Source organism: Hibiscus syriacus, unplaced genomic scaffold, assembly GCF_006381635.1.
Source record: "Hibiscus syriacus cultivar Baekdansim isolate YM2019G1 unplaced genomic scaffold, ASM638163v2 tig00010263_pilon, whole genome shotgun sequence".
Taxonomy (NCBI): Eukaryota; Viridiplantae; Streptophyta; class Magnoliopsida; order Malvales; family Malvaceae; genus Hibiscus; species Hibiscus syriacus.
In genome coordinates, this window is record NW_024062210.1 from 773,479 (window position 1) to 786,818 (window position 13,340).

The 13,340-nt window shown below is 35.6% G+C and overlaps 2 protein-coding genes across 2 annotated transcripts; one reads left to right on the forward strand and one right to left on the reverse strand.

Moving 5' to 3' along the window:
• Nucleotides 1-3,547: 3,547 nt before the first annotated feature.
• LOC120203674 (anthranilate synthase beta subunit 2, chloroplastic-like) lies at nucleotides 3,548-7,864 on the forward strand. The gene is made up of 8 exons (XM_039203865.1): nucleotides 3,548-3,731; nucleotides 3,835-3,998; nucleotides 5,001-5,071; nucleotides 5,198-5,235; nucleotides 5,326-5,436; nucleotides 5,565-5,664; nucleotides 6,824-6,959; nucleotides 7,611-7,864. Exons 1-8 carry the CDS (start codon nucleotides 3,617-3,619, stop codon nucleotides 7,716-7,718), a joined length of 843 nt encoding a protein of 280 aa, XP_039059796.1. The 5' UTR covers nucleotides 3,548-3,616; the 3' UTR covers nucleotides 7,719-7,864.
• A 235-nt stretch (nucleotides 7,865-8,099) lies between these two features.
• LOC120203731 (receptor protein kinase TMK1-like) lies at nucleotides 8,100-11,268 on the reverse strand. Its single transcript, XM_039203922.1, has 2 exons — nucleotides 8,922-11,268; nucleotides 8,100-8,745 (listed from the first exon to the last, which is right to left on the reverse strand). Exons 1-2 carry the CDS (start codon nucleotides 11,191-11,193, stop codon nucleotides 8,222-8,224), a joined length of 2,796 nt encoding a protein of 931 aa, XP_039059853.1. The 5' UTR covers nucleotides 11,194-11,268; the 3' UTR covers nucleotides 8,100-8,221.
• Between the last annotated feature and the right edge of the window lie 2,072 nt (nucleotides 11,269-13,340).

Below are 13,340 nucleotides of genomic sequence, written 5' to 3' on the forward strand. Positions count from 1 at the left end.
TCTTTATTTCCTGTTCTTGATTTTCCCCTTCTGGATTTCGATCTGCCACGATTTGAATTTCTTTCTGAAGTTCTCCCTCTGGACTCCGTGTGCAAGGCTGAGGAGGTTGATGTTTCACCCGATTCTCTCCGTCGAATTTCTTCGCTCAGTACCAGATCCCGAACATCGTCGAATTTTAATTTGTTGTTTCCCGACGAACTGCTGACTGTTGTCCAACTGTCTGGTAAAGATGATAAGAGAATTAAAGCTCGAACTTCATCATCAAATTCAATTTCCACTGAACTCAACTGGGTTGTGATTGTGTTGAGTTCATTTAGGTGTTGTGCCACCGATGCCCCTTCCGTCATCCGCAAATTAAATAATCGCCTCATCAAATGAACTTTGTTTGAGGCCGATGGCTTCTCATACATACTGGAGAGAGCCGTCATAAGACCCGCCGTGGTCTTTTCCTTTGCTATGTTGAAAGCAACATTGCGGGATAACGTCAGTCGGATAACTCCGACCTCTGGTTGTTTTCCTGAGAGGGGTTGATATAGATTTTTCTGGTATAGAAAATCTTCAATTTGCATCTTCCAAAGTCCGCACCATCGAATTTTTCAATTTTCACATTCCCTTCGTCTGCAACCATCGCTCCCACTCGAATCTGGCTTCGTTTGGATCGTTTCTGACAATTTTTGCGAACCGCCGTGTATTAGAACACCTCCATCGACAAACTTGTATCGCCGACCGAATTTCACTATTCACAAAATTCACTATTCACGTAAATAGTAACCAGAATAGTAACCTCGCAAAAAATTGACAAAATTCACAACCCAAAAGCTCTGATTACCAGTTGTTAGGAAATAAACCAAGTACAAGTAATTTCCCTATTACCAGATTAGTGAGAATACGAAATAAAAGCGGAAAAATAATACCCGAAATTGATAACGGAGTTCAGCCAATTGTGCTTACGTCTCCGGACTGCTGCAGATCTTTTACTAAGAGAGAAAATTTACAGGTGTTTACAAAACACTCACTACTCACAAGAAGCTCTCTAGTATTGGGAGAAAGAAATGATTTTTGGAATGGTCTTGAAGCTAAATGAGCTAGGGTATTTATAGTTGAAACTTAAGGACTTAATCTTGTAAATACCCTAAAACCTAGGGATTAATTGTGATTATCCCATTATCATTTTTCAACAAACATAACATCTACCAAACTTTGAAAAACTATTTTTCAAAAAAACATTTACCAAACTTTGAAAACTATTTTCAAAGAAACATTTATCAAACTTTGAAAACCATTTTTTCAAAGTTAGTTACCAAACTTGAAAACCATTTTAATACTTTCAACACTATCAGGCATCAGAGTTCGGCATTTATACTTTGCCCAAAGAAACCGAACCGACAGCGTATCTTTATTCCGAATAAGATTAAAAGCCATCTTCATCAAAAATGATTCGTTAACGGTTGAAAGGTTTCGAAAACCGAGACCTCCTTGTTCCAACGGTCGGCACATGTCTTTCCAGTACATCAAATGTATACCCCTGCCTTCCACAGAGATACCCCAAACAAAACGATTAATCAGGCATTGCAGTTCCAGACACGTTTTCTTATGCAAAACCGTTGTTTGCATAGTATATATCGGCAATGCTACTAGAACAGCTTTTGCCAATGTTATATGGCCAGCTAAAGATAAATGCTTGATTGCCCACTTAGACAACTTTCTCTTAACCATTCGTGTCAAATATTCATACTCTTTCAGAGGTCACACGTTGATGCAACAGAGGGACGCCTAAGTACTTCCCTAGATTATGAACCTCCTGGAATCCGAAATGGCTACTTATACAGTGCTAGGAATATTCTTCGAAAAGAAAATAGTAGGGCTGGGCAACGAAACTAAGAAAACCGAAAAACCGACACGAACCAAGTAAAACGGTTCGGTTTCGGGTTGATTCTTTGAATCAATTCTATTGATTCGGTTCGGGTTTTCTATATGGAACCCACTTGTTTCATATTGAACGGAATAAACAATTTTTTTTTGAATTTATAGTTTCAAGTGGATTTTTCATTGAAAAATCGACGAACCGAACCGAAAAAATCGGTTTCACATAATTCGGATTTTTAACCATTCGGTTTCGGTTTAAATTTTAAAAAATCATTTATTTTGATTCGGTTCAATTTTTAATAAAAAACCAAACCGAACCGAATACACCCTAGAAAATAGTAGTCTTTGCAATGCTCACCTTATGCCCGGACACTTCACAAAAATGATCGAGCGCACGTCGGATCACCTCGCACTGTTCCAAGGAAGCTTATGCAAATAAAAGCAAGTCATTTGCAAAAAACAAATGTGAGATACCTGGACTGGACTTTGAGGTCTTAAACGGCTTCCGATCACCATTATCAACAACTGCCTGAATAATTTGTGCTAATCGTTCCATACAAAGCACAAATAACTATGGGGACAATGGGCCCCCCTGAAGAATGCCCCTGGAAGGGGTGAAAGCTTCAGTCTGCGCTCCATTCCATAATATTTGTGTAATTATACTCTGCATGATCAAATTACGCAGCTGAATAGGTAAACCAATATCCAGAAGGATATCCTCAATGAAACCTCACTCGAATGGATCATATGCTTTCTCTAAGTCTATCTTGATTACCATCCAACCTTTCTTACTCGACTTCCTCTTCATAGTGTGAATATATATTATTTATATAATATCTTTAAATTTTAGCTTTTTAATATATATATATATATATATATATATATTATTTATATAAAAGATAAAATTTTATAATTATTACTTAAGCTAAAAGATAAATTCAATTATACCAAAAAAAAAGATTTAATGATTGTTTATACTATAATAAAAAGTAAAATATTAAATTTAATTTAATAATATAAAAATATTGTATCAAATGCAATTTAATTCAAATATAAGATTTATCAATCATAAAATAAATATTTAATTTAACAATTGAATGTTTGGATTGCGTAAAAAAATAATACTTACAAGAATTCCCCCCCCCCCTAAAATCACATCTCACATTTGGTGTGATATAATTCACTTTTTGATTAACAAAAAAATTCTTAAAATTATAACTTGGGAGGTGGTTTTAAATATTTACCCAATGTAATTGCTTTGAAAAATATGCTTAATTATCATGTTTCATTAATTTATTTTAATAAAATAATTATGTTTAAACTTGGTCTCATTTATTAAAAAATTATTAATTTCTCTAAAGGTTTTAAAATTAAATAATTGTGTATATATATATATATATGTTGTTAATGACGAAAAAAATTATAATCGTTAAATTATTAAAAAAACAAACATGTTCAATAAAAATGACACTAACTTAATAAAAATAAAACCATTGTTTGTTTTATCAAAAAAAAAAAATCAATGTTTGATTATCATGCTAAATCTTAACTAATATTCAAAATCGAATAGGATGAAATTCCTAAATCGAAGGTGCACCAACTCAGCGCTGACTAGGAAGTCCGTTGGTTGCCATGTATATATGACGCATCTGTTACACAAAATGTACAAACTTGTATTTTTCGGAGCAGATTCTCTGAGGAAGGCGGAAACTCAACGCCATTCTTGCACAAATCTCCATTCGGAAGAAAAATGGCAGCTAATATTATAACCCAATCAACTCTGCTTCAACCAAAACTTGTACTTTCTGATAAAACCCTTCAAAACTCATCTCTCTCTCACTTAGCCAGACTCTCTCCTCCATCAAGTCTCTCTCTCTCTCTCTCTCTCTCTCTCTCCTTTTTTTTTCTTGATTTTTTGTTGGTGCAAAGAGTATCAACTTATTCTATTTTATTTTTTTGGTTTTGCAGGGGTTGGTTTTTTGCAGAAAAAGAGAACTGGGATTGTTGTAAAAGCATCATTAGCATCGACTGTATTGGACTCAAACTCTTCAGTTTTGGAGAAGAAGAAAAGCAGCAAGAATCCCATCGCTGTCATTGACAATTACGATAGTTTCACTTACAATCTTTGCCAGGTTTAATCAATTGCAATTTTAGAATCCGTTTCCTTTTTTTCTTGGCCAATCTTTTGCCTTCTCTTATCTGTCTTTATGGTTTAAGACTTGCTCTGAATTGATGTTTGATTGCTTACAAATCTACTGGAAAAATGATGGGAAATATAATCGCTAGATATAATTGTTTCATCAGGAAGCTTATCGTATTTGCTTGTGAGAGTGTGTACATTGATCGTTAGGGAAGACTTGATAATTTAGTTTTAGTTTAGGAAACCCAATTAAACCAAGTGTAAAAGGGGGAAAATGTTTTGGTTACGTTTGTTTCCTTTAATAAGAAATGAGATAAGATACATACACATATACATGAATATATGTGTGTGTGTGTATGATGTACATGGTCTATAGAAAATCTATTGTTTTTTGTTATAGTTCTCTAGTTCTTACTTTTCAAGGGAAGGATTCGCATTCAGATGAGGTGTTTCATTATAAATATTTGCCTCAATAAAAATGATGTTTTTTTTATGGCTGTGGTTGCCAAATGAAAGTTAATATAGTTTGTGGGTTTTAGTAAGAAACATGATATTCAAAGTGATTCCTGTTGAATTGGTTAGTCAAATTTGGCATCTTTGATCCTGGCGACCACTGAGCATGGTGATCTTGATCTATGAAAGTCAATAGAATGTTACTATTTGTACCAATAATTCTTTGGTTGGAGATTATCACTTCTATTAGAAATGTGTTTTCTTACCCTGATAAGAATAACCACAGAGAAACCGACTATTAGGGAATAGAGTGACATCTGGAATCCAATGTAGGGGTTTCACCCTCACTTCTCTCTTATCTTTCCTCTTTTAAACAGCTGATGGGGCACATTTGGTTGTCGCCATATGGAAGGAGCCATAAGAGTTAATTAAAGAATTTCCTTGGCTTCAAATATTTTCGTTTGATTGTTCTCTTAGTCTTTTCCGAGTTGAATTTTGACTAAGAACAAAATATTCTTAGATTTGACATTTAATTTTGTAGTATATGGGAGAAGCTGGATGTTACTTTGAGGTTTACCGAAATGATGAGCTAACTGTAGAAGAGTTGAAAAGGTAAGAACTAACCTTTTGACTTGTGTAATATCATTTAATCAATTTAGTTGTGTTAATGGTTATTCGTTAACATATCTCTAAAGATTTGTTTCAGTAAATGACAACTTTTTCTTGTTACATTTGTAGGAAAAAACCTAGAGGAGTGCTCATCTCCCCTGGTCCAGGTAATAGTTTGTTAGATATCTTTTTAAACTAAAAGTAAATAAGAATCTTTCATATTTAAGCATGCCATACACTTTGTAACCTTTGTATAGGAACACCCAAAGATTCTGGAATTTCAGTGCAAACAGTTTTGGAACTTGGACCCATTGTACCTGTGTTTGGTGTTTGTATGGGTTTGCAGTGCATTGGTGAGGCTTTTGGTGGTAAGTGTCCTAGGATGCGATAAGTTAGATTGGATATTACTTCATACTTGTACATGTTTATTACTGATGCTGAGCTATTAGATGGTGGGATTTTAACATATTCTGCTTGACTTCATTTCAAACTGCAGGAAAGATTGTTCGTTGTCCCTTTGGTGTTATGCATGGCAAAAGTTCTCTTGTATATTATGATGAGAGGGAGGAAGATGGGTTGTTCTGCGGATTGTCAAAGTATATATTACTTCTTCAGACCTGATTTTCCTTTAAAATTCTTGGTGTGCTTAAGTTATGTCCCGTCTTTTAGATTGATCTCTCTTTTTACCTTTCGAATATCAAGATTTCTTAGCAGCATTTTTCTCCTAACAAATTTCAACTTTCAGGGAATTTTATATACTTTATAATAAAAGAGTGGACAGGGTAAAATCGAACAAATTCGTGTTTACTGTACACTTGAATTTGACGGCATCAAATTCCATCCTCTCTACTTTATCTTCTTTCATTTTCACCCCCTCAGCCATTTGAGTTCTAATCACCTAACATTTTCTACGCCTTGATTCCTCTACCTTTGCATTTTTCTTAAAATATGTATCAAGAATCATCCTCAATTAGGAGGAAGGGGGAGGAATAGATAAAAGACTAGAGAGTTTGTTGTGTAGGATATTCTGGACTAATGAAAATTGAAAACCATGAAAATTCTTTCTGGTTTCAACTTCAAAGAGTTTCTATTTCTGCAATTTCTTTAAATGTCCCTCCAGAAACATTCTCGACTCTATGTCAAAGCATATCGCTCCCTCTAAGCTTTTTTTTAATCAATGTAATAGATCTACATATCATGTTAGATATGATGTTCTTGCATTACACATAATGTGCATAGAATTGTTGTGGCCATTGAAATAATTAGAGTGGTAGAAAGAAAGCTTATCTTCATTAAAATCTCATATTTGTAAATGGAAGGTGAGGAAGTTATAGAAGAACATTTATTGATAATGAAATCTTATGCTCTGTCATCAATCATGCCACTTCCTGGATTGGCAATGGAAGGGGTGATTGAGAGCAGGGAGTTAATAAAGCTATAGACAAAGAAGTCAAGTCATAGTATAAGCGTATATAATCACTATTGAACTCTTTGCTATGCTCATATTGAGAAAATAAAACCAATCTCTCTCTCATCGCAAACTACCCCTCGCTTTGGCCCCAAGCGGCCATGTGGATGTTATGCGATGTTTTTCCGCACACTTGGTCGAAACCTTGTTTTCCTTATATACTACTAACCGTCTGCTTTTTGTTAGACATTTGTGAAGCATCTGTTTACTCTTTAAGTTAAAATAATTTCCATTTTGTTTTCATTATTTACACCTCATGTTTTCTTACTATTATTGCCCCTTTCTAGCCCTTTCAATGTTGGCCGATATCACAGCCTCGTGATTGAAAAAGACAGTTTCCCCGTGGAAGCACTTGAGGTTACTGCTTGGACAGAAGATGGACTGATAATGGCTGCTAGGCACAAAGTATATAAGCATCTACAGGTAAGACTTGCGGCCTCATTTACTTGTAACGTATTAGTACAATGATTTGCTGATCTAGAAGATATGGCTACTACCAATTGGTTACAAGCCGATTTGGCTTGTGGGAAATGTATTTTCTGCGATCTTCACTTAAATTAGGTTCCCTCCTAACTACCAAAATTTCTGCGGGTATATTTCAATCACCGTCTCTAGAATAATTGTATATGTTAACATAGAAATAAATTCTCGGTGACTATCTGACACTTGCGTTCCAGTCAGATTAACATAAGTCTTTGAGCATAATTTTAGCTGTGGAGAATCATAGTACTTGGACCATGGCTTAATGTTTGACTAAGTAATTGATTTAAGAATGTTTGAATGAGGGTCTTGAATTATTGTTCTTTCTGCAATGTGTTCTAATCTCCTACCCTTTTAAGTTCATCAAATGATATTTGATTAGATCGATCCAACATTTTCATGTCATTGGTATCGATTTTATAATGATGTCATAATCACACATGAACACCTAAGTCCACGTAGCTTTTAACTTTCACTCCCCATCTTGTTATGCTTAGTTTCCACTTACCATTTCTTGTGAGTCATTAATAGAACTGTTTTATAAGCTATTTTGATTAACTTTACTTTCGTGTGCAAATTGATTGGAAATTGTAGGGTGTTCAATTCCATCCAGAGAGCATCATAACTTCCGAAGGAAAAACAATTGTTCGCAATTTCATCAAACTAATTGAGAGAAAGGAGGTGGCCGAATCCCAGAACTAGAGGTGACGCTCTGCATATAAATACTCGAGTCGTAAACATCAGCATCAGCCATGAAACCACCAAGGCAAATCTGATATACTTTCTTCATTTCCTTTTCGTTCTGAATCATAAGTTCTCGTGTAGAACTCAAAACTCGGTGAAATTTCTGAATGCAACTCCTTTTCTTGTTCAAATCATCTTATAGATATCAATGCTTTTGGATTATCATTTATGTTCTGAATCAGTTCGCTTGAGTTTGAATCTTGATAATTATTTTAACTTACGACGTTATCTTGTTACTAGTCGGGATACGCATTGTTGCTTCATTTTTTTTTTGTTACATTTCTACAAGAAGTCAGAAAATATTAAAACTGCTTCAGATTACAAAGATAAATAATGGGAAGAAACAAATCAGCCCTGGCTAAAATATAGCAGAAAAGCAAGTCTTACAGTGAGAAACGAACAGACCAAACATCTTAGAACAAACAATCAAAGCCACAACATGTGTTGTACGTTAATCGTTTTCATCGAGCATCAGCCGATCTAAACGAATCTGCAAACCCAGATGGGAGGCCAGGTATACTGGTCTGTGTAGTGTATGTACTGGCCAGGAATGATGAAGAATCATTCAAATTGCTGTTCTCTAATGCTTGCCATTTTTTGAGTGCTTGTGGTAGAGTCAGTTCGAGGTCAATGCCATATATGTCACCGGAATCAGGTTGTGCTGGTTTCCAGAGCTCGACTAGCGATGACAACAGATTGACCACATGATTCATATCTGGCCTCCGATTGGGCTCCCTTGCACAGCAGTGGCAAGCCAGTTCGGACACTGTTCTAATACTGGCAAGTTTTTCTTCATCGAGATGAATGGTTTTGTCGATGACCTTCAGGAATGTGTCCTTATTTACGTACATCCTACGGAACCATGTCACGAGGTGCAGACTCTCCTCGGGCTGTGTTTCATCCAGCGCCTTACGGCCAGAGATCAACTCCATGAGGATTACACCAAAGCTAAATACATCCACCTTTGTAGTCACTCGTCCGGTAACTGCCGAAATGCTAGTGATGTCAGTCTAATGCTTTCATCCCGTAAATCAAAAGCCTTGGTGGAAGCAAAAGAAACCAGAGGCATCTTAAAAGAAAAGAGGGGGGGGGGGGGGGGGGGGAAAGGCATAATGTGCATACATTTATGATCAGAAAATGAAGAAAAATGAAACTGATTACCAGCATACTCTGGAGCCATATACCCAAAAGTTCCTGCAAGTCTTGTTTCGACTGAATGTTTACCATCTGTGGGAGCTAGTCGAACCAATCCGAAATCTGCAACTTTGGCACGCATATCGTCTCCGAGAAGAATATTTGATGGCTTAAGATCTCGATGAATGAAACTCTGCTGCGCCAGTCCATGTAGATACTCAACACCTCGAGCCACATCTAGGGCAATCGTAAGTCGCCGAGTCCAGTCGAGTGGTTTCAAGCCTTCATCCTTCCAGTTGAATAGGTACCTGCTGAGGGTCCCTTGAGGCATGTATTCATAAACAAGAAGCCTCTCGTTTCCATCCAAGCAATATCCAAGATTTGCAACCAAATGGCGGTGACGAACCTTGGTAAAAACCGCAATCTCAGACTTAAACTCGGCCAAACCTTTCGAACTTATGGCACCGAAATCCATCCTTTTCACTGCAATCTTCGTCCCATCGTGCAATTCCCCTTTGTAAACTGTCCCAAAACCACCTTTTCCCAATATATTTTCCTCACTGAAATTATCTGTGACATTCTTCAAAACTTGAATCGAGATTGCCATGCAACTGGACTCAACCATGTGAACATCAGTAGGTCCACTGCTCATGTTGCTGAACGTGTCACTTTGACCAGTAACGTTCGGTCCAGAAACGGTTATCTTGACACCTCGGTCACTGGAATGATGATGATGTACAAGCGAAGTAGACGGACTCTGTATCTTACTAGTACGCTTTCGTTTTACGGCACACAAACAGATGACCGAAACAACAAGACTCAAGCCACCAACAACACCAATTGTACAACCCAAAACTGTGCCTTTGTTGGATTTCTTTTCACCATTTTCAGAAGGATTAGCATTACTCTCACCACCAGGGGATTTGCCTCCAGATGTACTAGGAACCCTCTGTTTTCCAATTTCTCGGTTTCCAGCAGTAACTAAATCAACATCATGCCTAAATGATGGTATCTTTCCATAGAGCCGATTGTTCGAGACATCTAATCGAGCGAGCTTTGTCAATGTAGTGAGCTCTGCTGGTATGACCCCGGTAAGATTATTATCCGAAAGATCCAACGTTCTCAATGAAGTAAGCATCGAAAAGTTGCTAGAAATTGTACCGGTAAGCCCTTTCTTTGCTAAAAGAACGGAAACAATCTCTCCTCGATCACATACAATCCCGAGCCAATCGTCACAAGGATCATTCCCTTTCCATTCAACAGCGAAACTATCCGGATATCCAACAGATTCCGATATCGATAACAATATATTAACGCGATCGTTGCAAGCAACGCCGGGATCATCCAAGCAAAATCTATTACTACCGGCATTCATATCAACAATCACATGATCAGCAAATCGAGGCGTCGGCCCTTGAAGTTCGTTATTAGTCAAATTCACGATATAAAGTGACTTCAAATTAACCAAAGACAAAGGGACAATACCAGCGAAGTGATTATCTCTTAAACTCAAGTTCCTCAACTGAGTTAACATTGAAAAATCAGGTAAACGACCTGAAAATTTGTTCTCGTGAAGCCATACCTCAGTCAAAGAAGACATGTTTCGAATCACTTCGATTGTGCCATTCAAACTCTGCCCGTTAACCCACAAAGACTGAATCATTGAACCAGAAAACTCAACAGGCAATTCTCCTTCAAGATTGTTTGAAGCCAAATGAAGTTCTGTCAAAGATGGGAAAGTTTCCGGGTCAAAGAAATACGGGATTTTGCCTTTGATGTTAGCATTGTTGGCCGAGAAAGTTTTCAAGTAAGTTGCTTCCTTTAAGCTCTTTGGGATCTCCCATGGCTCAAAAGGGTTGTTGTCAAGGTGAATGGAGGTCAGTGAAGTTAAACCAGTAAAGAAATCTGGCGGGAAAGATGAGAAATTGTTGTTGTGGAAGTTAGCTTCTTGCAGCTGAGTTAAACCAGCAAGACTCGGGATTGGACCATTGATTTTGTTGTTCATTACCTCAAAGATGGTGAGCTGAGTCAAGTTCTTGAGCTCAGGTGGAAGTGTTCCACCAATGTTTTTGCTTGGTATTTGGATTCTGGTGATCCTATTCTCTTGACAGTCCACTTTAGCCCATTGACAAGGGTCAGGGTCAGACCAATCGAGTGAAGATGGGATTTTTAAGGTTGTTTTTAGCTTTTCCATGGCTGGTGAATCAGGGCTGATCTGAGAAGAGACTAGTGAAGTAAAGAAGCAAATGGCTGCAAGAAACTGAAAAGCAAGACATCCCAGAAAATGGGGTTTCTTCATTGTTGTTCTTTTTTTTTCCTTGAGAAAATTGATAGAGAAAGTGAGGAAATTTGGAAGCAAAGTTTGGGTTTATGGTGACATTATGATGATATGATCAACGAAATTAAAGGAGAATTGTGATTGAGAGAGAAACGGCGGGGACAAAGGAAAAGAGAAAAAATCGGAGTGTTTAAAAGTTTTTACTTTCTACAAGGCGTTAACTTTTTCTTAAAAACATTTTGGAAGTAAGAGTGAAAAATAGTTGCCGAGTGTCTGGTTCTCGAGAGAGAGAGATCGTTTGCACATGCCAATGGTCCTACTTTAACTACCTAATGCTATTTGTTTTCCTCTTAATAGAATTATTCAACGATGAATGATGAATTATTCAACGTTGAATGTTGAATCATTCAGCGTTGAATGTTAAACCGTTCAGTGTTGAATGTTGAACTGTTCAGCGCTGAATGCTGAACCGTTCAACATTCAGCGTGTTTGTTTTGCATCTCTGAATGATTCAGTACTAACTGATTCAACAAAACAGTGCTGAATGATTCAGCACAGAAATACATTTTGAATCATTCAGAGCCAGTTATCAAACAACATGTCACATTCAGAGTCAAACCATTCAAAGCCTCTTAATCATTAAACATTTGAATCATTCCGTGTTTAATCATTCTGAAGTAAATAAACAGCCCCTAAGTGGTAAATCTCTCTAAAAGATCCATTGGACATATTTTTTTCTTGAGAATTGAAAGCATATTTATTTTTGCAGAGGATTTACTTCTATTTATATGTATCATTTCATATTTAAATCAATATCAATTAATTTAAAATTTTAATCCATTTTGATTAATATTATTTTATATTAAATTGTACAAAATATAACATTTTAAATTGATTTTTAATTTTTTATCTTAATTATTTTATTATTTATAATTATATTTAAAAATAAAATAGAATAATTAACTCATTTATTATAATTAATAATTTATATAAATATATGTATATGTATATAATTGAGGAATAGAAAAGTTATAAGGGAAATGAATAGGAAAATATGTAAAGAAAATTGGTGGAAATGGGTTATTTTGTAGAAGGTAAAAGAGAAAACATTATGATTGAAATGTCTAAAACCAATCATGTTGTTTACAAAATTTAATTAGACATTGGTAGGCCTTAAATACTTTTAAATTTGTTGGTTACATTATTATGTATGGTGAGACAAAAGAAAGGTTGGTTCATCTTTTAAATTAAATTTGTTGGCCCCAAAAATTAAATTTAGATAAAAATAACTAATACCCCTCTAAGCCTTTGAACATTTGCATTTTCTCTCTAAATCTAATTCTAACCCATAATTAAATTTAATTGCTAATATTGGTTTTTAAAAGCATAAGTAATTGTTTAATTGATTGATTATTATTAATAATAAAAGAATAAAAAAACAAGATGTGAAATCCAAAAAATAGTCCATAGAAGGCTTACTTGCCTAATATATTAGGGTAAAGTATACAAATGGTTTTCCGACTATAGAGTATGTTTTGTTGAGTCCCATATATTAAAAGTTACAAAATGGTTTTTCAACTATAGAGTGATGTTTTGTTGAGTCTCCCGAATATTAAAAGTTATAAAATAGTCACCCGACTATTCATATGTTTCAAACTCGTCCTTTTCCGTTAAAAATGTGACAGTGTTTGAGCTGGACGCTAACTTACTGATTGTGATATGATAAAATCATATTTTAATTATGTCTATTGGCATCGTAAATATAATATTTCAAGCACTGGCTCAACGGTATAATGTAAATGAAGAGTCACTCTACTAAAATTCAACTCAAACACTTTTGGGATTAGATTTTATCATATCTGAGTAATCAGGTTAACGTCCAGCTCAAACGACTGCCAATTTTTAACGGAAAGGGACGAGTTTGGAACATACATAATTTTTTAACGGAAAATGACGAGTTTGAAATATATGAACAGTCGGGTGACCATTTTATAACTTTTAATAGTCAAAGAACTTAACAAATCAATATACTATAGTCATTGGATCATTTTGTAATTTTTAATAGTTAAAAGATTCCACAAAACAATATCATACAGTCGAGAGTACAATTTGTGTACTTTACCTCATGTATTAAAGATTCAGCTGCTCAAATTTTCTTAAATATCGAT